This window comes from Octodon degus, unplaced genomic scaffold (genome assembly GCF_000260255.1).
Source record: "Octodon degus isolate 3935 unplaced genomic scaffold, OctDeg1.0 scaffold00019, whole genome shotgun sequence".
NCBI lineage: Eukaryota > Metazoa > Chordata > Mammalia > Rodentia > Octodontidae > Octodon > Octodon degus.
The window spans coordinates 8842549-8865931 of record NW_004524595.1 but is presented as its reverse complement, the minus strand read 5'-3'; the positions used below and the strand labels follow the sequence as shown (position 1 = coordinate 8865931).

Below are 23383 nucleotides of genomic sequence, written 5' to 3'. Positions count from 1 at the left end.
AGCAGCCACTGCCCTCCCCACACGGCCTGCTGGTCACAACCCACCCTGCCACCCCGCCACCCCGCCCTAGGCCTCATGCTGTCAGTGGCTCAAAAGCCTCCCTGAGGTGCGGAGGCCCAGAAACTCCATCCTGAGGGACCATGACACACTGCCCCTCGAGGCCAGCACAGGGCCCCCAGACCCACCCATCTTCCCTGCTGTCGATGGTGAATTAATGCAAGGAGAGCACATCCACCAGCCCATCCCTGCAGGGGGAGCACAAGGTGCCCCAGGGACCACCTTTCCCTGGCCTGAGTCAGAGGAGAGATGCATAGCAAGCCTCACGCACCCTGCATGTCTCCATTCCTGTATGTGGAGCCCCGACTGCGCTGAGTATACGCCAAGCGTCCTAAACACGGTGGCTCAGCCTTTGTCCTCCCTCCGCCCGGCCCCAGCCCTGCCCGGCTATTTCTACTTGGATGAGTCTTAAATGGTGCGTGAGCATCGGTTTTTTTTTTTTGTTTTGTTTTGTTTTTGTTTTGTTTTTCTTTCCATTATGTTGATTTTTTTCAAGTTGTCTGCTTCATACCCTTGCAAAGCAGTCAGGGCCACCTCCTAGCTCCATAGCGAGGGAGGGCAGCCAGGGGCCAGCCCAGGGTAACGCTCACGTTTCTCTCACCCATCAGCCAATTAATGCTGCTGCTCATTTTGCCTTGCAGCCTCTCCGGGGCGACGCTGAGCCGGGACAGTGCTCAGAGAGGGAGGACAGGACCTCTGCTTGCTTCCCAATGCTGTGTTTGGACTTGCCAACTAACCCCAGAGCGACTGTGTTTTGTTTCAGGATGGCACACTGACTGGCATCTCCTTTCCGATCTGTGATGTCCTTGGGCATAGAGCTGGGCCACCCAGCAACGCAGGAGGGGCAGGCTCTTGGTGATGTCCTATCTTTCGGACAGCTTGGCTCTCCTGCCCCAGTGCTTGGGTCCTTTCTGCCCCAGCGCAAGGGGTAGAGCCATAGGTTCGGGCTGCAGGGACACATCCAGTGGCTTCCTTGGGCCTGGGAGGTTTTGGGGCTGCCACTCTTGGCATGTCTGCAACCAACCATGAGCAGCACCTGGGTGAGCCCCCTGGGGCCTTGGGCCTTGCTCAGATGGCTGAGTACAGAGCATTGGGTGGTGCTGAGCCCCAGTCCCAGCCCCAGGCTAGAATAAGGTGGCCAAGGGGAGCCTCGAACTCCTATTGAAACCCGGCTCTGCTATGCAACACAGAAGAGGACCCTAGTAGGTGACAGCCTCCTTGGACAGGCTGAGGAGACGAGCTCTCCAGACAAGGAGGATCCTGGAACAGACACAGACATGTACCAGGAACAGGGACAGGTGGCCTCCCCTGAGGGGAATGTGAGCTACAGCAGGCAGACCCTGACCAGAGCTAGCCCTGAGCTCCTGGGTTTAGTCTGAGCAGTGGGAGGGGATCCCCTCCTGGATGTGGGACAACAGCAGGGTATAGCTCCAGGGCCCTAACAGAAGGATGGGTGCTCCAGGCACTCACAGGATGGAAGGGCCCCCCTTGAAAGCTAGGAGATCTGGATCTAGCCCTGACTGCCACTTGTCCTATGATCTCAGGACTTAGTTTTTTCTCATCTGTAAACCAGAAGGTGCCTGGTAAAATGATGATCGGATCTGACACCCTAAGGTGACAGTCAGTGGATGGGCAGAGCCACCCTGGAGAGGTTTCTCAAGGACAAACACGAAGACATGAAAGGGCAAAGGTCAAAGGCTCAGAGGGAGGAGGTCAGGCTCATAGACCCATGAGGTACAAGCTGGGGGTAGATGAACAGTGGAGCAGCTGACAGGTTGGACTTTAGCAGCCTTAGAGACTGGCCGAGTCCCCCACACTGGTAACTGACCAGATGGGTGGATCTGAACCCAGGCAGGGTCTAGGTCTGGGGCCTTCAGCATGCAGGAAGTTCATCCGGAAGTCAAGGACAGCTGAAGCTCTGTGTTATCTTGGGGCCATTTTATTCCCTGTGTCCTGGCCCTGGGGTCCCCACTAGCATTCATGCTGGTCTTCGCAAACAAAAGCCTCAAGGCAGGAAAGCAGAGTATTTACAGGAAGATGAGTTGCTTTCAAGCCATGTAAAATCACTGAGAACTCCACACTCTCAGTGGTTGGAGCAACTGATGTCGCCCCACGTGCAGTTCCCTTCTCCCCTGTGACTCTAGGCCCAAAATATCCCTGCAAGAAAGAAGGGGCCCAGCCTGGGAACCTGGTCCAGGGCCTGTCCTCAAAACAGAGGGAACAGTGGACGACTGAGGTAAGAGAGTCACAGGCCCTCCCTGTAGGGCCAGCACTGACCTGCCCTGAGTGAGCAGCCACATGCCAGGAAACCTCCTCTACTCTCCCAGGACTCCAGACCTAAAGCCTTAAGCTACACCCCTTCCCATCTCCAGCCTTGGTTGGGACATGTATCTGTCACTGCAGGTTCTGGGAGGACAGTGACCCTGCACTGAGCCCTGGGAGGACAGTGTCTGCCCCCCATCCTCAGTAGCTGCCTCCCTGGAGCCCCAGGGTGCACATAGGAGGAGCAAAGTCACCCACCCCCTCACCACCAGGCAAACAGATAGGCATCCCCTGCCCAGGGCTTACACAGATCTCTGGGGTGGTGCAGTCTGATGTCCCCTTCAGACTGCAGAGGAGTAAGGGGGGGGGGGGGGAGTACAGAGCACACTACCCATAAGAGGCATGAGGTGGGTTCCCTTCTCTTTTGATGGAGAAGAGGAACTGACAGGCTGACAAGTGAGGGAGAGGTATGCCAGAGCCCAGGACAGCAGAGTGATCAATCCACCACAGGAACTCTGTTGCTGCAGCACCAGGAATAAGAATGAGGACAGTGGAAAGCAGGTGCAGAGGGCGGCAGAAGCCGGGTCCTGGCGCTCTGGGTCCACCCAGAGGTGCCATGGACAGACTGTCTGTGAGGCTGAGCTGAGAGCTTGTCATCAGTGTGGCCTCCTGGCTGCTGCCTGCACCCCTTTCAGCTCAGTTGCTGCTGGCCCCAGCCCCACATCCATGTCTAGGTTCTTTCCTCACCAGTGAGGCCCCAGCAGCTCCCTCCCCAGTCCTCCATCATCTTCCTCTTTTGACAAGGGCAGCACCTGGCTGACAGGAGCCTTGTAGAGTCATCACCCTTTGGAAGAAACCAGTAGTTAATCTCCATTTTACAGATGAGGAAATTGAGGCCCAAAATGTTTACATGACCAGCTTAAGCGATCAGTAGATCAGACTGAAGTCTGATTCCAAAGCTCATGCTCTTACTCTCCATCTGCCATCCAGAGAACAAAAATGTGGGTGAGATAGGGAAGTGAAACCTCCAAACTGACCACAAGAACAGGGATGCAAGGAAAAGCATTGCAAAGGGTGTGTGCATGTGTGCGCATGCGTGTGTGGAGTCCCTCTCCTAGACAGCACAAACCTGCACATACCTGCAGGAGAACCAGAGGCCCAGGAACCCTGGGAGAGGAGCCAATGGCAAGCTGGGAGCCAGAGGCCTGCCCAGTCAGCCCTCGTTGGCCATCTGAGTCCCTGAAAGGACAGTGCCTGCAGGACCAGGTGCTGAGGCACCTTCACAAGACTGCAGAGGCGTATACAGCCGCCCCCACCTGCACCCAGACCCTGGGAAGTGGCCTCCCAGCGCGAGTTCCTTCATACCCACAGTGAGCAGGATGTAGATCTGCCTGGCTTTTCTTTTTAGCCCAAGAAGTTCCTTCACTTCTTCTCCCAGAGATGGCCAGGGCCCACAGCAGACATCGCCACAGTGCAGTTATGCCCGCTCCCTTGCCAGCCTCATCAGAGCTGGGGTGCTGTTCTTAAGAAGTAGTAGCAGCGTGTCCATGGCCCTCAGTAGCACACACCAACACACTCCCTCAGTCGGGATGTGGGAGAAATGTTGACACAGAGGTGCCTGCCTCTTGTCACACCCAAAGCAACAGGGACATGAACCTAGCATTCTGCCCTCCAACTGAAAAATGAAAGCCTCACCTCTCGAAGGCTGAGGCGGGGGGGGGGGGGGGGGGGGGGAGGGTGTTTGTTTCTCTGGTTTTTTGTTTGTTTTTGGTACTGGAGATCAAACTTGGGACCTTGAGCTTGCTAGGCAGGCATTTATGCCACTGAGCTATATCCCCAGCTCAAAGGCTGTTGAATATATGTGGCACTTGGATTCTGTGCTCCTTTCATATGGAATGAAAACAGATGGAGAAATGAGCAGTTTCCTATGATGACTTTCACAAAGCCCCCTGCCCAGGCCCTGGGCTTCTCATTCCCAGCCAGGATGGAGAAGCGAAGGTGGATAGTGGCCCCAGGCCCTTTTCAAAAGGCACACTCCACATGTCTTCCCCCAAGAAGCAGGCATACCTATCTCTGTCTGGTGGAACAGACAGGTTTGGCTTGAAAACCAGCCAGCGAGAGGAGGATTCACCCTCTCTGATGCTGGCACGATGGCAGGAGCCAGACCTAAACCACTTCTTAAAAGGTAGGGCAGGAGCTGTCTGAAGGCCCAGGACCCAGTGAGCCCCGTGTGCCTGTGTCCATGCCCTGGAGCTGAGGGCACAGGCCAGGGTGGGAATCACATCAGAAGAGCAGAACAGGATGCCCACCACGGTCCTCACCTGCCCGGTCCTGTCCCTCACACACTACTGGTTCCCTCCCATCGTCTCAGACAGTGCTCTTTGCCAACATGCAAAATGTCAGCCTCTGATCACAGAGGGGGAAAAGGGGAATGAGGTCTCTTTCTGGAGGAACCAACACTCAGAGGAGCTCACCAGTAATAGTGGGGCTTCCCACATCCTACTGATCGGGCCTAGGTATTCCTGACCTATCCACAGACCCGGCACTGCTGAGCAGAAACTATATCCCTGGGAAGCCAGAAGTTTCCCCAAGTCACCCCATGGGGCTGAGTGTAGCGGGACACTAAGACCTCATGAACCAGATCTGGCCAGGGACAGAATGGTCATCTGTGGAGAATATGTATTGGTGATCGGTGCTACCCATCAAGGGACCTCTGATCCTATGCTACCTCCACTCAGAGGGAAGATGCCTAAGGAACACCGAGTTCACTCCTGAGACTGGATGGAGTCCCCTCCAGCCTCCCTCAGCCTTCCTGGCACTCCTGGCTACGTATCAGTGCCTATGCAGAAGTAACCTATGCACCCAGGAGATGCACAGACCTCGCTGTTGGGGCCTTGCCTCTGCCAGACCTTGAACTCAGCTATCAGCAAAGCCTCCCACACACTCCCAAGGGTTCTCCTGTGGCCAAGTAGGACATTCTGCTCTTCCAGCCCCAGACACCTGTAGTGCTCCCTGCAGGGCATTTAAAGTGGCCTCCTCCACACCTCGGGAGCAGAGACGCAGCTGCGCGTTCTGTGGCCAGGCTTCCCACACCTTGACAGCGCAGGCAAAACCCTTTAGTTCCTGCAGTCCCAAATCATCCCAGTGTTCCTCAGTCACACAGATGCCTCCCTGCCCCCAGGACCCTTCGCTGACCCAGACTCTGGATGAGACAGGCAGCATCTCTCAATGCATCCGTGCTCATCCCATCAGGGCTACCACTTGGACATGCACTCACTATCTGCCCAGTGTCCTTGTCACTGGACTAGCCAGGGTCACATGTTTTTCTGTGATGTGTGTGTGTGTGTGCACGCGTGCATGCATTGGGGGGGTGTCCTAGAGTCCCACCTCAGCTCTTCACTGGCATGGGCTCTGTGGGCTGAGGACTCATGAGAGATAGCTAGACTGGCCAGTGGTGGAGACGGCAGCCTACTAGAAGACTTGGGAGAAAGAACAGGTACTCAGCCAACTTTGACCTCATCAGCCCTGCTGGACAGTGGCCCAGCATGACCTCCACAGAGCATGAAGAATATGATGATGAAAGGCCTGGGGTAGTCATATTTCTGTGACCTCAAGTGAGCATATGATGATCTATTTCATATCTAACAAAGCCACACAAGCATGAGAATCCATCCCAACAGCAGAAGGCCAGGTGTGTTTAGTCACTTTAGGAGTCACTGGGTGGGGCAGGCCTGCGCCAAGACCTGTGTGGTCTATACCTTTGTTGTCTCACCTCCCACACTTGTACAGGGCTGGGCAGTAGAATGTCCCGTAGGGCCCCTGGTCAGGTGGGCCATTCTGTGGTCAGGGTCCAGGGTGGCAGCCCTGGGAGGGTTCCCGGATGCTGGCTCAGGCACCAGAGTTATAGTATAAAGTGCCCTCAGCCAGATTGTGTGTGGGTCTTAGAGGCCCTGACAGGAGAGAATGCTGCTCAAGTGGAATTGCAGGTTCTGTCACGTAGAAAAGCGTCCCTTGCAAAGGGCATTTTCCAGCCTCCATCACTAATCTCCATGGAACTCTAAGCCTTATCTAGTTCAATCCTCTTGCTTTGCAGAAGAGGCTGGAGGCCTGAGAGGCCCAGGCTGCCGTCTGTCAGTGGCAAAGCAGGACGGCCAGGTCCCTTGCTCCTTGCCAGTGCTCTGTCACCCACTCAGCCAGCAGCCAGCCTCTCTCTCTGTGGCCAGCCTGCCCTCTCACCAGACACTATTCCACCCCTACACCAGCCACAGGTACACTCCTGAGACCAGTCCTGAGAGGCTTGACCACTGGCCTCCTCAGTAGGGAGTAGGTGGCTACAGAGCAGGGCCCGGCCCAGTTCGGAAAGCTGGCTCAGAGGCAGTGGCCTAGATGGGGTGCCTCAGCCATGGCCCCTGAGAAGTCCCCTCCTGCCTAACACTCTGGGTGTTCTTCCTTCTGGCCACACCTCTGTATCGCGTTGTTTTTGCTTCATCTTATCTGTTTCCTTCCAGGTCCAGTTTTAGGGCGAGGCTGCCAGGCCTTAGGAGCCCTTGCAATGGTTTTGTATTTCTGTAGACACCAGATATAAACATACTGATATATTTGTGTCCCTCCCCTACTCCCCCCAGTTCACAAGCCCGATGCACACTCTACACGCAGGCCACTCTGACCTCTGACCCCGTGTTCCATGTGGCAGGAGGGCCCCGCCCCGGGCCAGGCCCCAGGTCATGGCTGCTGGCTGTCTGTGGCGGAAGTCCTTGGTTGTTTCCCCTCCCCCTCCCAGCTCTAACCATTCTGTCCGTCTATCTCGTCTCGTCTTCAGTTTCAAAGCAATGTCATGAAGGGCTTCCTTTCCATGCCTAAAAGGAAACAATACGCTTTTGGAAAATGGTAGGGATGGAGTCCTTCCGGGTCTTCAAGCGGGCACTCCAAAGAAGCCTCTGGATTGGCTGGGGTGACAGCCAATCAGGAGCCTCCTGAGCCTGGCTTACCAGGTGCATCTGCAGCCTGAGGCAGTGGGCTGGGCCTGAATGGGCTACAGAGGCCCACCTAGTGCCAACAGCATATTGTTTCCCTTTGAGGCCAGTCCTGGTCCTCGTCCCCATCCACAGCTCATGCTTTTTGATTTGCATCTTTTTTTGCATGGACATGCCGAGTAGATAAGTAGGGTTTCTGTTCTTTTGGGTGCCTCTGGTCAGACTCTTCTCTTTCAGATCCCGTGTCAGGTCACTAGGTTCAGGTGTGTCATTGCTGTGTCCTTTGAATCCTAAACGAAGGGCATGACCGAGGTGTACAGGGAGATCTTGCCCTGTGAGCATGCGGGGGTGGCAGGTGAGGACACCCTGGTTTCTATGCCTAGGTCCGTGCAGGATGGCAGCCAGGGAGGCCGAGAGAAGTTGGAGCTAGTGCTGTCTAACCTGCAAGCTGATGTGTTGGAGTTGCTGTTAGAGTTCGTCTACACTGGCTCCCTGGTTATTGACTCGGCCAACGCCAAGACCCTGCTGGAGGCAGCTAGCAAGTTCCAGTTCCACACATTTTGCAAAGTCTGTGTGTCCTTTCTCGGTAAGACTGCTATGGGCTCATGTGTTCCTTGGGGTGGGTTAGTGCAGACTTATGAAAAACCTCAAGCCAGTAGTGATGAGAGGGGAAGGCAATGTGTCCCCACTCAACAGACCAAACCCAACATCATGCTGTTCCACAGGAGCATTTGGATGACCTGAGGCAAAGGCATGGCCTGAGGGCAGTGAGTCCTGTCTCCATTGTAGAAGAGCATCCCTGGGGCCCGGCAGGCCTTTCAAAACCAATGGGCTGTGTGGCTGTGCCAAAAAACTGTGGAGGTCTGGCCTCCCTGTCCTGGCCTCTAAGCCCCAAACAACACAGCCACACACTTGTTCCCCTTTAAACTTAATGCTGATTTTGATCAGACTCATGGATACACCTAGACATCTGAGCCATCCCTTGGATTCCCAGACCTGCTGCACAGGCTTGGAATCTGGGTGTCAGAGGTTCCCCCAGACCAAAGAGGGAGGGACAAGGGCAAACATCATAAAGATCTCACTACCTGGGTTGTAGCATGCAAAGAGAGAAGGCTAGGCATTGGGCCCAGTGGGAACAGCTCAGGTGAGGACAGTTGGGGGCCTCCTGTCTAAGCTAAAGGAGCCATCAGCCAGATCTCAGGAGGCAGGTAAGGCACACCTGTGTCCAGCCCTTTTGTCTGGGTCTGGGGGACCCTGTAGTGGTGAGGTCTGCAGCAGAGATGAAGGAAAGTGCTTGAGGCAGGGGTGACTGTCTGACCCACAGGGAGTGTGTGGGAGCCAGTAGACAAGAAATAAAGAGGTTGGTCCTGCCTCTGCCACATTCAACAACAGAGAGGAAGAAGGCTTAAGGATGAGCATCAGTCACCAGAGAGTCCTTCCAAACAGCCATTGCACCTTGAAGAACACCCAAGCTGACTCAGGCTGCAGGGAAAAGTGCCCAGAAGTCAATCTGGGAGGGGACAGGGTGTGGGAGACAGCACATAAACAGCGTATGAGGGTGCCATCACTGATGTGACTTAAGGGAACCCAAGGGCTCGGGCATGCCTTGGTAGGAGTCACAGAAGGCACCATAAGCCCCACACCTGGCCCAGGCCCAGGATCTAAGGCTTTCCCAGCCCTTGCTTCACAAATAGGGAAACTCAACTCATGCCTCACAGCTCTGGTACTTCTGCCAGGGCCTATACGAGCAGAAGAAAGGGCACAGGGGAACCTGAGAAATGGATCTAAGAGACACAGGAAGGGGGCTAATAGGGACTATGGTTGCTGGAGATACGCTCAGAGGGGAATCTGGCCATGGTGATGGGAACAAGAGGTGACCCTTCAGGGCTCTTGGGTCAGTGGTCCTGCACTCTCACCCCCAGAGAAGCAGCTGACTGCCAGCAACTGTCTGGGCGTTCTGGCCATGGCCGAGGCCATGCAGTGCAGTGAGCTCTACCACATGGCCAAGGCCTTCGCGCTGCAGATCTTCCCTGAGGTGGCGGTCCAGGAGGAGATCCTCAGCATCTCCAAGGATGACTTCATTGCCTACGTCTCCAATGACAGCCTCAACACCAAGGCCGAGGAGCTAGTGTACGAGACGGTCATCAAGTGGATCAAGAAAGACCCTGCATCACGAGCACAGGTAAGGCACACCTGTGTCCAGCCCTTTTGTCTGGGTCTGGGGGACCCTGTAGTGGTGAGGTCTGCAGCAGAGATGAAGGAAAGTGCTTGAGGCAGGGGTGACTGTCTGACCCACAGGGAGTGTGTGGGAGCCAGTAGACAAGAAATAAAGAGGTTGGTCCTGCCTCTGCCACATTCAACAACAGAGAGGAAGAAGGCTTAAGGATGAGCATCAGTCACCAGAGAGTCCTTCCAAACAGCCATTGCACCTTGAAGAACACCCAAGCTGACTCAGGCTGCAGGGAAAAGTGCCCAAGTCACAGGGCTCCAGTCACAGGGAACCCCTGGGTTCAACTCACTCCGGGAAGCCTTGGCTCAAAGCCCTGCCTAGAAAGGAGCAGCCATGGTTCTGAAGGGAAGAACCTAGAAGTACTACTGCAAGTAGCTCTCAGGAGGAATCCAGATATGCCCAGAGGACAGAGAAAGGGGATAGCCCAGAAGTAAGGGCTCAACCAGGAAGAACAGCATCAAGGAGGTCTGATCACAGAATAAGCCAAGGTCACTGATGTGGATGAGGACTGTCATGTTTCACTGAGAGCAAAGGAGGAACAAGGGCAAGAGGGACAGACTGGTATTAGGATCAATGGAACTGGGTGGCTGTGGGGTGCATGGATATCTCCCCTGACCTGGCCACTGAGCCAAGGCAGAGGATGCCCTTGGATTAATGGGGGGGCAGGTTCTTTGCAGTGGAATGAAGTTCGGTTAGGCAATTATTAACAGTGGTACCACAATGCCCTGTGACTGCTAGTGCTCCAGATCTCTGTCTTCAGTCATGTGGTGGGCATTTCTAGCAGAATGTCCCAAGTCTATCTACTCACCAGGCTGAGCCCACACCTCTTCCTGGGTCCCCTATTTCAGGCCAAGACAGAGCCACAGTCCCTCCCCTAGGGCCATTCATCACCCACTGTGCTCATTTCTGCCTTCTTCTTTCCCGTTAGGTGAGCCTTTCCCCACCCACAGCCCATCCTACCAGGATCACTGCCATCGCTGCCTTGGTGGTTTCCCTGCCATCCATATTGTTGCCTCCAAATCCATTTTCCAGGCTGTAGCCTGAGTGCTCTGCCTAAAGAGCAAATCAGATCATGTCACCACTCTGTTTAAAGCCCTATTTAGTCCCTATATCATCCTGCAGATGAAGCTACAGTCCTTGGCCAGCAAGGAAGCTCAGCCAGACCTAGCTCTGCTATCTCCTCTGATCTCACACTGATGATCCCTTTTGCATCCACAAGCAGCAGGCCCATCTAGCTCCCCCAAATGCCCCGTTCCCTTCTACTCTCCCACTCCTCTGCCCATCCTTCCACACCCAGTTAAGTTGTCTGCTCCATGGTGCCTGGCACTCCTGTGCCAGTGGGAGCCCTACATAGACTCCTGTTTCTGCTTGCATTAAGCTGTGGACACCTTGAGGTCAGAGAGGGGGGACCCTTGGTCTGTGCCCCTAGCAGTGATCTAATGTACAGCCAACAGTGGTCACCAGGTATTTGTTCAGTGCCACCAACGTGGAGTGATAAGCACAGCTTGCCAGACAGCAGAGGAGATTCAAGTCAACCCATGAAAAGCCTACAGCACAGGGAAGACCATCTGGGTGCCCATGGGAGACAACATCTCAAAAGCTCTTGTGGCAGTGGAGAGGCACAGGCTTCACAGTCACATCACAGATGCTGTCCCTAAGCTCTTCTGGGTCCTCCTTCCTGAGTCACTGCCATACCACCTCTTCAGGCTCATGTCCTCTGGTTCAGTTGCACCCACCCCAGGCAGCCTGGCACAGAGCAGAGTCCATGACCTGGGCAGTGTGTGGACTGGAGGTGCTGGTGGGATGAGCGGACGGTCCACCCTAAGCACCTGCCTGCCTTGCCTCTTAGGTCAAGCTAGAAAGGGTAGTGTCTGCACACCAAGCAACACCCAAGGCCAGATTATCCAGGGGTAGGCAGCTGCCACCCCTTTCCTTCTTGATATAGCTCACACCCCGGCTCCTTCCTTGGGGGCTGAGTGTGTGTCCTTCTTCCCCCGCAGTATGCAGCCGAGCTCCTGGCCGTGGTCCGCCTGCCCTTCATCCACCCTAGCTACCTGCTCAATGTCGTGGACAATGAAGAGCTGATCAAGTCCTCAGAGGCGTGTCGGGACCTGGTCAACGAGGCCAAACGCTACCACATGCTGCCCCATGCCCGCCAGGAGATGCAGACGCCCCGAACCCGGCCCCGCCTCTCAGCAGGTATTGGGGGACAGGCCTGAACCCTCCAGTTGCAGGTGCTGAGGGTCAGCCCAGCTGGGGGTGGTCCCTCAGAGAGGAGCCAGGCACAGATGTTGATGATGTTGGAGTGTGTCCCAAAGGTGCCCATCTGTGTCCCTGCAGGTGTGGCCGAGGTCATCGTTTTGGTTGGGGGTCGTCAGATGGTAGGGATGACCCAGCGCTCTCTGGTGGCTGTCACCTGCTGGAACCCGCAGAACAACAAGTGGTACCCCTTGGCCTCGCTGCCTTTCTATGACCGCGAGTTCTTCAGCGTAGTGAGTGCCGGGGACAACATCTACCTCTCAGGTGAGGCCCCTCAGGGCTGGGTGGGGACTGGTACAGGGCTTCCCAAAGGGGCTCTGCTCATGTGGCTAGCCTGAAGGAAGCCAAGGACCAGGATGTCTACTTTGCAGAAAGCCTTCTTCTTCTGACTCTAGGGCTGGGCCTGCCACACTTGGCTCCTTCTTCAGCCCCTGTCTGCTCTCTGTACCTCTAAACTGCCTACAGGTGGGATGGAATCGGGGGTGACGTTGGCCGATGTCTGGTGCTACATGTCCCTGCTCGATAACTGGAACCTGGTCTCCAGAATGACGGTCCCACGGTGCCGACACAACAGTCTTGTCTATGATGGGAAGATTTACACCTTGGGGGGACTTGGCGTGGCAGGCAACGTGGACCACGTGGAGAGGTGAGGAGTCCACAGTGCTTGGGCCTCTTTCCATTGTCACCAAAAGCTGAAATTATGTTACTCCTCCTTCTGGCACCAGTGTCAGTGGGCTGTAGTGTCTGCTGCCTGGACATTTCAGAATCCATAAGGCCAGGCTCTTCTAACATAGCAGCAGGAGGGGACCACAGGATGTGAGCTATGGACAGGCAGGCAGGAGACATCTGCTTCAGCCTTCCCCAGGCACTAGAGGGGGCACACTTGTCAGCACTGCACTTCAGTGTCAGACGAAACAGAGGCCCAAAAGCCTATCACAGAATAAGGCATGGGAGGGGCTGGCTGGACTGTGCAGCCAGGTTTCCCTGCAGCAGCCCAGAGGCTTTGCCAAACTGGGGCAAAGCTGGAACTCAGAGCCAAAATGCCAGGCCATGCCCAGGGCAATGCCTTCTTGTCCTTGAAAGCAGAGGGTTACACACTAGGGATATCCCTTCTCCCTTAGCCCCCCATATCCCAGAAATCTATGATAATTCAGGGAAGGTTCACCATACACAACTAAGCAATTTGGGGGCACAATCTGGCCATCTAGAATTCCCCAGAAGAAAATACAAGCCCAGGAGCCCAAGATCCGCTTATGTTAGTCACCCTCTGTTAGAAGTCCAAGGCTCCTTCCTCCCCAAGGCCATTGTCAACTCTAGGTCAAGATAGACCCTAGGGCAAAGGCTGGGGTTTGGTTCTGCCCTTGGGGACACACAAAGATCCTTCGCTCTGAGCCAGGGGAGCTGGTGTTGCCTAGAATGGATGCCTGAGGAGAGCTGTGAAAACTCACCCGGGTTGCCCAGGTCACCTAGGTCGCCCAGGTCAGTGGAGAAGCTTCATGATGCAGCGACCTTCGAAGTCTCCAGTGCTGCTTCAGGAGAAGTTAGTGCCCCAGAGAGTGACAAGTAGGCTGTCCTGGCCCCTATTACAACCTGGTCACAGTTAAGGTCACCAGAGCCCTCCTCCCCACCTGGCCCGCCCAGTAAGCCATCACTAGAAAACACTTTCCCTTGTCACATCCTCCTGCTGTGAAGCTACGCATCCTCTTCAGCTTATACCCCCCACCCTGTGGCTAATTGGACATTTGACAAATGTTACAGCAATGATGGTTTCAGAGTGAGACAGGCTCTGAATGTTCATTGTGGGCTTTTACCTCCCCCAACTGGAGCCAGAGATGGCTCTGCAACAACATTTAATTGTAACATTGATCTAAAGATAATAGGGAATCCCTGCATGATTATGAGGGCATTAATACTGCTGTTGGACCCGAACCAGCCCGATGCTGGGGGCCTTCAGTGTGACCTGCTGCATGGCCGCGCATGCGCTGAGCCCTCCAGACGCAGCTTCCAGTCATTTGTAACCCAATAATAAACATGTGAAATCGGAGACATTTTCTATGTAGGAGTAAACTGAGCTGGATCTGTCATCCTGTCTTGCTTTTGTCAGCTATTTTTAATCTCCTAAGACACTGATTACTCATTTTACAAACTTATCCTTTTTGATAAATGTGGGCATTTGTTCAAGGCTCAAATACAGCAACTAGGAGATAGACACACCCCACTTCTCCTGGACCATGGAGCAGTTCTGGGGTTGCCTGAACCAGCCGCCCTGGGGGGCTCAGCCTTCTGGCTGGCTGGGAAGCCCAGGAACCCTGGTGGGTGGAAGAATAAGCCAGGACAGCAGGGACTGAGAGGGTCCTAGAGCCCTTCCTTGGCCCTGAAGGATCTGTCAGGCATAGAGACCCCCCTGCTTCCCAAGGAGCAAAGCCCTCGTAGGTAAGTACATGTCTGTGCCCATGGTGGCAATGGGAGAATTCAGGGTGACAGGAAGGTCTGCATAATGGGGACGGACATCAGGGCGCTTTGTTCCCTAGGAAGCACTAATGGCCCAAATCGCTATTATATTGATAATGAATGGAATATATGGTGCATCATAATTATATTACATTACTATATCACAGGAATAGAGCAAGATTATATAATTATAGATTAAAACAACAGTGCTGCAGACAAACCTGTATTATATCATTATATAAATAACTGGGTCTAATATTTTATAGTAATATATTGCAGGAGCTGTAGTTACTAGATAAATGATAGCAGAGCGCCTCACTTTGCGGGGTCATTTGCATGTCATTAGCATATTCTTCTCAAGCAGGAAGCTGACAGATTGAGCTGACGGGAGGGCCTGTGGCTTGGCAATCAGCCACCTGGAATAACAAGCTCTCAGGAAATTTGTGTTTGTAGGAATGTGCCATTATACCAAAAGACTGAGAACCAACAACCACATAATCTTCCTCTGTCTCCAGCTCCTTCTGCAGAAGCTCTTTGGATCTCTGCCATAGTGGCCAAAAAAAAAAAAAAAACAGATATCTGAACTTCTGACACTGTCCAGAAAGACACTTAAGTCCACTGCGTATTAGCCTCGTGTCATCCATCTGCAGCTGAAGGGAATCAGCCTTGCTGGCCTCTCAGAGACTTCAGCCTTTCCTCGTGCCATGTGGCTGTCCCTTAAAGGCAGACCTCAAGGGTCCCGGGCTGTGGAGCCCCAGCCTGCTTAGCACCAGTGCGACTGTTCTCAGCAGCTGTCTCCGCCCTTTTCCCATCTTGTCTGGAGCTCTTGTTCCAGCACACTTCTGTCCTCTCACTTCGCTACCTTGTCTTAGACCGAAGGCCCAGCAGAGCTTTTCCACCACTCTTTGCAGTTCCTTGTCCGCCCCCCTGCAGCCCTACCCACTACACATGGAAACCTCCACCCTCTACCTGGTCCTAAGTGTGCAAGGCAGCCTTCTCCCTCACTCTCAGGAGCAGGTATTTTTCTTAATCCCACCTTCTCTGTCTCTCTGAAGCTTCCCACAGACTCCACCCCTACTTGGGCCAAGTGACTCCCACTTCCCAAAGAAAAGGGGGCCATCACCAAGAACTCAGGAGGCTTCCCACCCTTCTGCACTGCCACCAGTGCCCCACACCTGTGCTCTCCTTGTCTTTCTTCCTCTCTCCTGCCTACTCTGGACTCAGGTTGCATCTGCTGCATCTGTGGGGGGCTTACAGCATCAGCACCACCCTACCTTTTTAAATAAAGATGAGGTCTCTCCTGGGCTACCCTTGAACTCCTGGGCTCAAGCAATTCTCCTGCCTCAACTTCCTGGGTTCTGGGATTACAGGTGCAAGCCACAGCACCCACTCTCCCTCTCTGTCGTAGTCAGTCATCTCTTATATGCATGGAGCACAGGAACCCAAATTTAATCAAGTTCCTTATATAAATGTCATATGCCGAGTGTGGTAACACATCTGTAATCCAAACACTCTAAGAGACTGAGGCTAGAGGTTCAAAAGTTTGAGTCCAGACTGGGCAATTTAGCAAAACCATGCCTCAAAATAAAAACTAAACAGAGCTAGGGATGTAGCTTAGTGCTACAGCCCTGGGTACAATCCCTACTATTAAAAAAAAAAAAAAAAAAAAAAAAAAGATAGTATTTGCAATATAAATAACACATACCCTTCTGTACATTTAAATACTTTAAATCACCTTTATCATTAATTATCATAATACAATATAAATGATATGTAAATAGCTCTCACACTACATTGTTTAGGGAGTGATAAGAAAAAACTTCCTACATCTTCAGTATGGACATGATTTTCCCCTATCTTCTATATGTGGAGCTAGAAGGCTGACTGCCCTTATCCAGTGTAGAAACCCCCAAGCCCCCATTAAATTGAAGTCTGTGGTGCACTGCAGCTGGTTCCTGCTCACTCATGAGAGTCAGTTGTTCGTTTTGGGAGCTCTGCAGGCCAGGTGTCAACCACGGTTCTCACTAAAAGTTAAGTCATATACTTACAAACACGAGAAACTAAGGTGATTCATGCCCACAGCTCATCACTACCTAGTTGTCTGCTTTCCTGCCCTCTGCTCTTGAGGCTCCATATGGTTCTTGAGCTGCCAGGGAAGATTCTAGGGAGTGGTGGCCACAGTGTGTCCCCCTTTCACCCAGTCATTGCCCTCTTGGCAGCTTGCCATTAGGCAGCAGGGAGGAACTGCAGCCCAGAAGCGCTGTATCAGGCCATTTTCCTCAAGAAGGGGGTGGGTAAACATTTATCGGTGTTCCCCTGACACCTCCTCTCCTCTTCATAGCTAAGTTTCCTTCAAAAAGTCTCCAGCCCCTACCATGGAGCTCTCCCACTACCCCTCCATCAGATGCCTCTGCATCCCCCCTTCCATCTTAAGCACCTTCATCGCAGGACCACCATGACCTGCTGGGACTCCATGCCCTCTCTTGCCATCCTCTACTCCCAAGGCCCTTTACCTCTGAGAGTGGCCAATGGCTGTCTGACCCACGAGCTGCTCCACCTGGGTGTATCTCAGCTCTGCTCTTGGTGGCCTGCACCCCCAGCTGTCTACAGTCCAATGTCCCCACCTCCCTGTTTGTGCCTCAGCTCCAGTTTCTTTCTTCATGCCTGTGACCCCAAGGCCCTCCCCACTCACACACCCAGCAGACTCTGTAAACTCCTGATTAGAACTGAAGTCACCCAGCGTTGTTCCCTGTCCCTGAGGAGTGCCGGCTCCATGCCATCTCCTGAGTCATCCTGAAAGCTCTGCCCACCTCAGCTTTAGCACCCAGCATTGACAGGACCTCACAGCCCCATCTCCTGTCTTCCTTTCTCATGCACTCATCATCCTTTGGCCCAAGCCATGTCACATCTCACTTCTCCAGCTTCCTGTGACAGTCTGACCAAGCAGTCTTCCTGCTTCCTCCCAGCCTCCTCACACCCACACATCTCCATCCTGTAGACACTGTGATCACTGCAGTCCAGCTTTGAGTGTGTCTTCCTCCTGCTTAAACCTTCAGGACTGCCCCACTGCCCCGTACCCAAGTCTCATTCTCTGAACTGGGCACAATGGCCACCTGACCTACCCCAACCTCCCGCCTCTCTGAACCGCTCCTAGTTCCCCAGCACCACTGTGCCCACAGCACTCCCTCACTTGCCGTGCTCTTCCACAGCACACTGGCGCCTGCCCCCCTCACCCACCTCCTAGCTCCTGCCCACTTCTGAGCCCAGCCCAGTACTGCTCTCCAGGAAGCCCCACTCTGCACATGAGAGCAGGCTGGGGCCTGCTGCCTGCACCCTGGTCCTCTCAGCACCAACCAACTTCCATCCCACACAGTAATCAGTTTCTGCCTGCCTCAGTTGGCTGTCTTCCCACTAGGCCACTGCTCCACAGGGGCAGGAGTGGTGCTTGGCTTACATGCTCTCACCAGGCCCAGTGCAGAGCCTGATGCACAGCAAGCACTTGGTGGAGTGCTGCCGCAGGAAGGGCAGGACTAAGCTGGAGGGAGTGGGCCAGTGGGCCCAGGGATGGGCACCCTGAGTGCCAAGCTAGCAGGCAGAGGCTGACAGACTAGATGGACAGAAAAGTGTACCCTGAGGCTCAAGAGGAGGCCTGGAGGTGACATGAAATCACCTCCACTCGGGACACTGCGGACCAGAAACATATGGCCTCTGTCTGTGGCCATGCCCCCTCACAAGACCCCACTCCTTCTCCTACAGGTATGACACCATCACCAATCAGTGGGAGGCAGTGGCCCCTCTGCCCAAGGCAGTGCACTCGGCAGCAGCCACTGTGTGTGGCGGCAAGATCTATGTGTTCGGCGGGGTGAATGAGGCAGGCCGAGCTGCAGGCGTCCTCCAGTCCTATGTGCCACAGACCAACACGTGGAGTTTCATCGAGTCCCCGATGATTGGTGAGGACTGTCAGTCTCCTCAGACCCAGCCAGTGTGGCCCACACCTCAGTGATTCACTCAGTCTCTACATCCCAGACCAGAGCCAGGCTAAGCCCAGGACTTATACAGACCTGGTCTGGGGTGTGCAGAGGGTACACCTAAGCCTAGGAGTAGCCAGGGAGCCTAGCGCATGCAGAAGGGCAAGCTGGTCACAGCTCCGGATACCCGTACCCTGGCTATCCTCAAGCCCAGGAGCAACATGTCGGAGTTCTATCCAGCTCCTGGGGCAGGGGTGCTGGAGAGAAAAGGGAAGGAGGCGAAGTCTGCACACCCTGACCACCTGCTCTGCTGTCCTCACAGACAACAAGTATGCACCTGCAGTCACACTCAATGGTTTCGTGTTCATCCTGGGCGGGGCTTATGCCAGAGCCACCACAATCTACGACCCAGACAAAGGGAACATCAAGGCAGGCCCGAACATGAATCATTCTCGCCAGTTCTGCAGGTGAGGGGCTGGAGCTCCCTAGGGGCCGTGGGAGGGGTTGGGAAAACACAAGGGAGATGTGATTGCAGGAATGGTGCCAACCCTGGAGCAGAGTGTGGCCTGGTGGCCAGGAGCCCCACCCTCAGCTCCAGCTGGGAATGAAGTGGCTCTTGGAGGCTTCAAGGCCATTGTCTTGCAGTGAGAGGTAAGGGCAGCACTCACTCCAGACAACCTGCCAGAAACCTGCAGGGACAGGCAGCTTCTCGGGAGACCCTCGGGTCACTCACACAATCCCCTTAAGGACTTGGCTTGGTGAGGAGTGCGAGGCTCAGCTGCTCTGCTGCTCAAAGGCTGAGTGCATAAGAGCACTGGACCTGTCCGTGCAGGGCAAGGAGTAGAAGGCACATGTGTGGTGGCTCCACAGCCCAGCTGCCCGACCTGCAGCTGTGAGACAAGCCCCCACTCTTCCACCCCTGTCCTTTACTGATCAAGAGGAAGAAGGAAAAGAAAAGGGCTGCAGTCACCCCATCACCATTGCCTCAGCAGGTCCTTGAAGACACCTTGTGCCTATGTGGAGGGAGATGCCAGATTTGGGAATAGCACAAAGCATGTATCAAATGCCTGATGTTTACTTCGCACGGCTAAAAAAGACGTAACCCCTGCTCCTAGCTCATCATGTGACCCTCTGGGAAGGCTCTGCATACAAGCCCAGGCCAGATAACTGCTGAGTTCTTACTGGTGTCATGTCTGTAGCTCTCCAGCATCCTTTTGTGGACATCGTCTCATGGTGGCCACATGCAGAACATGGTGACCACACTTTCACTGATAAAGGCAACTAGAGTATGGAACCCAATGTTAGGGGCTGAAATGAGAAGAGAAGGGCAGCCTGAATGTCAGGAGGAGATTTACACTGTGCCTTCCAAGGAAAGAAGGGCATAAAAGGAAGGACATGAGGGCTCTGGGTGGCAGGAACTGCAAGAGAGCAGGCTGGATGCTTCAGTGTTCCTAAATGTTCTAGACAGATGTATTCTAGATGTGTGTACTTCAGAAACAGGTGGTGCCTTTAAAAAGCCAATTTAAATGTGTCTAATTCCAGTGATTAGCCAAGAAGAAATGGCCCACTGCTGAGCAAAAGAGAAGCCAGGGCTAGAAACAGGGGTCTCAACATCATGTGAGGGGTAACTAAAATGCATCCAGAGAGTAAATGCAGAGAGGGGCGAGATGCTGGGCCAAAGATGGCAAACGTTGATGGGGTGACAGGACTCAGCCAGTGAGTGCTCCACAGGGAAGGGTCCAGACCTAGCTATTGGGCATCCCACAGGGCACACCCAATCCTTGCAGGCACGGACAAGGAACACAGCAAGGGGATTGGATTCTGAGACCCTTTGCAGAAGAATGCTCAGCCAATCACAGGTGTTCAGTTAGATAAGGGCCTCACTGTGCTGTCCCTTGGCACTCTTGTGAGTCATGTCCCCACTTTGCTTTGAGTAGAAGGAAGGCCATGGGGTACAACACAAAAAGAAAACGTCAGTGGCCTGAGCCCAGTGCCTGTATGAGAAGTAGCTCTTCTGCTAGGGTCACTAATCTGTCAGCAGGGCTGGAAAGTTAGTATACACAAATGTGCACAGAACAGGGTGGCACTATGTCCTGGTCATCCCTAGAGGACAGGTGTTTTAAGTTAGTCTGGGCAGAGAAGGGCCCACATGACCTTTGCAAGAGTGCAGACGACCTACAACAGATGGTGTTGGGAGTCTGTCTCCTGGTTCAAGTGGGAAGCTCAAGGCCTAAATCTCTTCTCACTTTTCCCTCTGACAGTGCTGTGGTGCTCGATGGCAAGATTTACGCAACCGGAGGCATCGTCAGCAGTGAGGGGCCCGCGCTGGGCAACATGGAAGCGTATGAGCCCACAACCAACACATGGACCCTCCTTCCTCACATGCCCTGCCCTGTGTTCAGACACGGCTGCGTGGTGATAAAAAAATATATTCAAAGCGGCTGACATCAGCAGAAAGCCTATGACAAGACAGTGGACAAGTCTGGTGAGGCAAATGCTACACACAATGATAAGTTCTCAGCAACACCAATAAGAGGCCAATAAAACCCAATCAAGGAACTCACTGCGCTAAACATTTTGAATACTCTACATTGAATGTAGAACATCATCCTTGCCTTTGGGTGATGCAGGGGCACAGCATTCGAGACCACAGGAAGCGGAACGCAACGGCCAGGGCTTGCTGGCTCCTGTGGAGGCCCTTGCTCCGAACGGGGGCGCTCACTCTGCCCGGTGCAATAGTTTCACATATTTTTCAACTGGGAGAGAGAAGCTGCTTTTTTCCTTCCTGCAGAGCAAGCTTGATCCCTAAACCATCATCGATCAGTTACCTTACGATAATATTAAGCATCAGGCTCTTTGGGAATAAGATCAAAGTGTCCTTATCACTTTGATTCCTACTTTCGTTTTTTTAATCAATCTACACTTTCAGTGGCCGAGAGAAAATGAGGGACAGGACTGTGCAGCAAGGCCTAGGCCGCTGGCCCCTGCCAGGACCGAAGAGAAATCCAGCTGCCCATGCAGAGCCAGCAGGGGCAGCTGCAAGGACTGCTGGGGAGAGGCCATCTGTCCTTCATGGGGTTTTCTACCATGTTTTTGCTAGAGAAGGACAAGATGGCTATGCTAGCTTTCTCTTACCCAATATGAATTATTTAGATTTCCAAGGCATTTTCTTGATAAATAAAAGGCTATTTTTAAGTACGGAGAGAAGGCAGAGGCCACGAGAGGGATGCTGCTGTGGGAATTCCCAAAGCTCTTTGTAGGTAGTGCCAGGGGGGCATTTGCTCTCATTTTTCTATGTGCAGAATAGAGGATCTCTCCTGGGGTGGGGCATGCCCCCACTTTATTTTTGGAAAAAGTATCTCCCAGACAGCCCACCGGGACTGTGCCTCATAGAGGCATGGTCAGAGGAAGAAGGCCTATTCTAGAAGGACACAGCTATGGCTCCTGACCCCAGTCCAACTCCCTCCATGAGGGAGGGAGGACCCAGGCCAGGGGGAAGGCATGGAGTGAGGGAGGGAGAAGAAATGTCTACAAAGCACAGGAGACTATTTTTGATATTTATAGCTATATATTACGGCACCTGCCCCAAGAGCTCTCAGGATGGGGACAGCCTTCTTAGATGAGCCATGACAGCCAACGCCTGAGGGGCATGAGCAGAATCACTCTTCTAGTTGCATATTAGCCTGAGAAAAGGGAAGCCAGCTGGGAGGATGCTGAGGCTCAGAGGAGGAAGGCCTTTAACTAGTCCTTAGACCCTCAAACCTCACCCGGTCGGTCAACAGTTTCCATTCCAGGGCAGGAAGCAGGCCACCGCCACCACGCTGTTTAGTTGAAGTTGGTACCAAATACACATCCACTATGTTTCTATCTGGGAAGTCAGCTCACCATCACTTCATGAGAAGAATCATTTCTAAGGAGAAAGAGAACATGCTGTCCATCGTTCAGTATTTGCTGACACGAAATTCTCAGCCTCATGTTGGGCATCAACTTCTGGCACTACAAGTGTGGCTCCCACTTGGACAAGATACCGAGCTTCGTTATGCAGTTTTTAATATTATTTATTATTTTAAAAAGTAATAAGCACAAAACTACATACATTGTATGTCATTTAAAGTATTTATGTCAAACAGGGTGCAAGTGTGAACCCAAGGACTGGAGCACAAATTCCTAACTGCCTGGGGCAGGGCTAACATTAGCATTGGTGTGCGTCTGCCTCCAAGGGAGGTGCTAGTGGTCACCAAGACTCCACAGATGACACTGAAATTCCATTTCTCTCCTCATCTATCACACTGGAGCAAAACTGGCTATTTCTGTGAATGATAAAACAGGGTTCTCTGTAATGGTATTGTACATAGTATATGTTTATTGTTAAGTTCTTGTTATATTATAATAAATATATTTATAGATCTAGACTCAGAAGCCAATGAGATGCCTTTTGTGTGCCGTCATCTTTGCCACAGCAACAGGAAGCCCTGTTCAGGCCTGGTCTCCTGCTCTGACATCACCTGTCGGGGTTCTTCGTAAGACCTTCTCGCAGATTTTGATGATGAGAAAGGATGGGCCTCCTCAGCAAGGGACCAGAAAGAGCAATAAAGGGCATTAGAAGGTCAGAGTTGAAAGGGGCCTGCAAACACTCCAGAAGTGACTCTGGGAACATTCCTTTAGCATAAGGTTTCTTCTTATTGTACTTGTGCTGCTTTTAGTTTAATTTTGCAGCTAGCTTCCCACAGGGTCACTCCTATGCCTGGGACCTCCTGTTTATCTTTATGACCATGCCAGAATCACACTACAACTCTAACCTTCAGTCTAAGAAGAGACACAGGAAGAACAGCAGGGTAATTCCTACTCTAAAACCTAGTCAGGGTGACTGACCTCCCTGTGTTCCTCTGCCATGCCTGAGGTTCTCTAGTTGTCATCCAGACCACGCTGCTATGCCGAGGACCCCTGTGCCAGGCTCCCAAGGGCACCGATGCACAATACCAGGTGAGGTGGCTCAGTGTCAGGAAGGAAGGTTAGCATTCACAGACTGGTAAGATGGTAGATGCGCTAGCACTGTCATCCTCACAAACACTGTCAACAGCTGTAATCCCCAAATCTTTCCAAGGATTACTGTCTTCTTGAAAGAAAAACCTGAAACGGGATTCAGGGCAGGTAAACAAGGAGGTCTCCTGAGAACTCAGCTG

General features: G+C 53.2%; 1 protein-coding gene across 5 annotated transcripts in view; it reads left to right on the top strand.

Moving 5' to 3' along the window:
* Klhl29 (kelch like family member 29) overlaps window positions 1-22612 on the top strand; it is a 277679-nt gene extending 255067 nt beyond the window's left edge. For 4 of the 5 annotated variants that reach the window (XM_004627461.2, XM_023711012.1, XM_023711015.1 and 1 more), the window contains 8 exons: window positions 7676-7878; window positions 9215-9474; window positions 11523-11721; window positions 11863-12045; window positions 12247-12427; window positions 17989-18182; window positions 18523-18667; window positions 20462-22612. In XM_004627461.2, the coding sequence (XP_004627518.1) occupies window positions 7676-7878; window positions 9215-9474; window positions 11523-11721; window positions 11863-12045; window positions 12247-12427; window positions 17989-18182; window positions 18523-18667; window positions 20462-20645 (1549 nt within the window). In that variant the 3' untranslated portion in view covers window positions 20646-22612. The remainder of the gene's footprint in view (window positions 1-7675; window positions 7879-9214; window positions 9475-11522; window positions 11722-11862; window positions 12046-12246; window positions 12428-17988; window positions 18183-18522; window positions 18668-20461) is intronic. The other variant, XM_023711013.1, reaches the window with a different exon arrangement.
* Window positions 22613-23383: the final 771 nt, after the last annotated feature.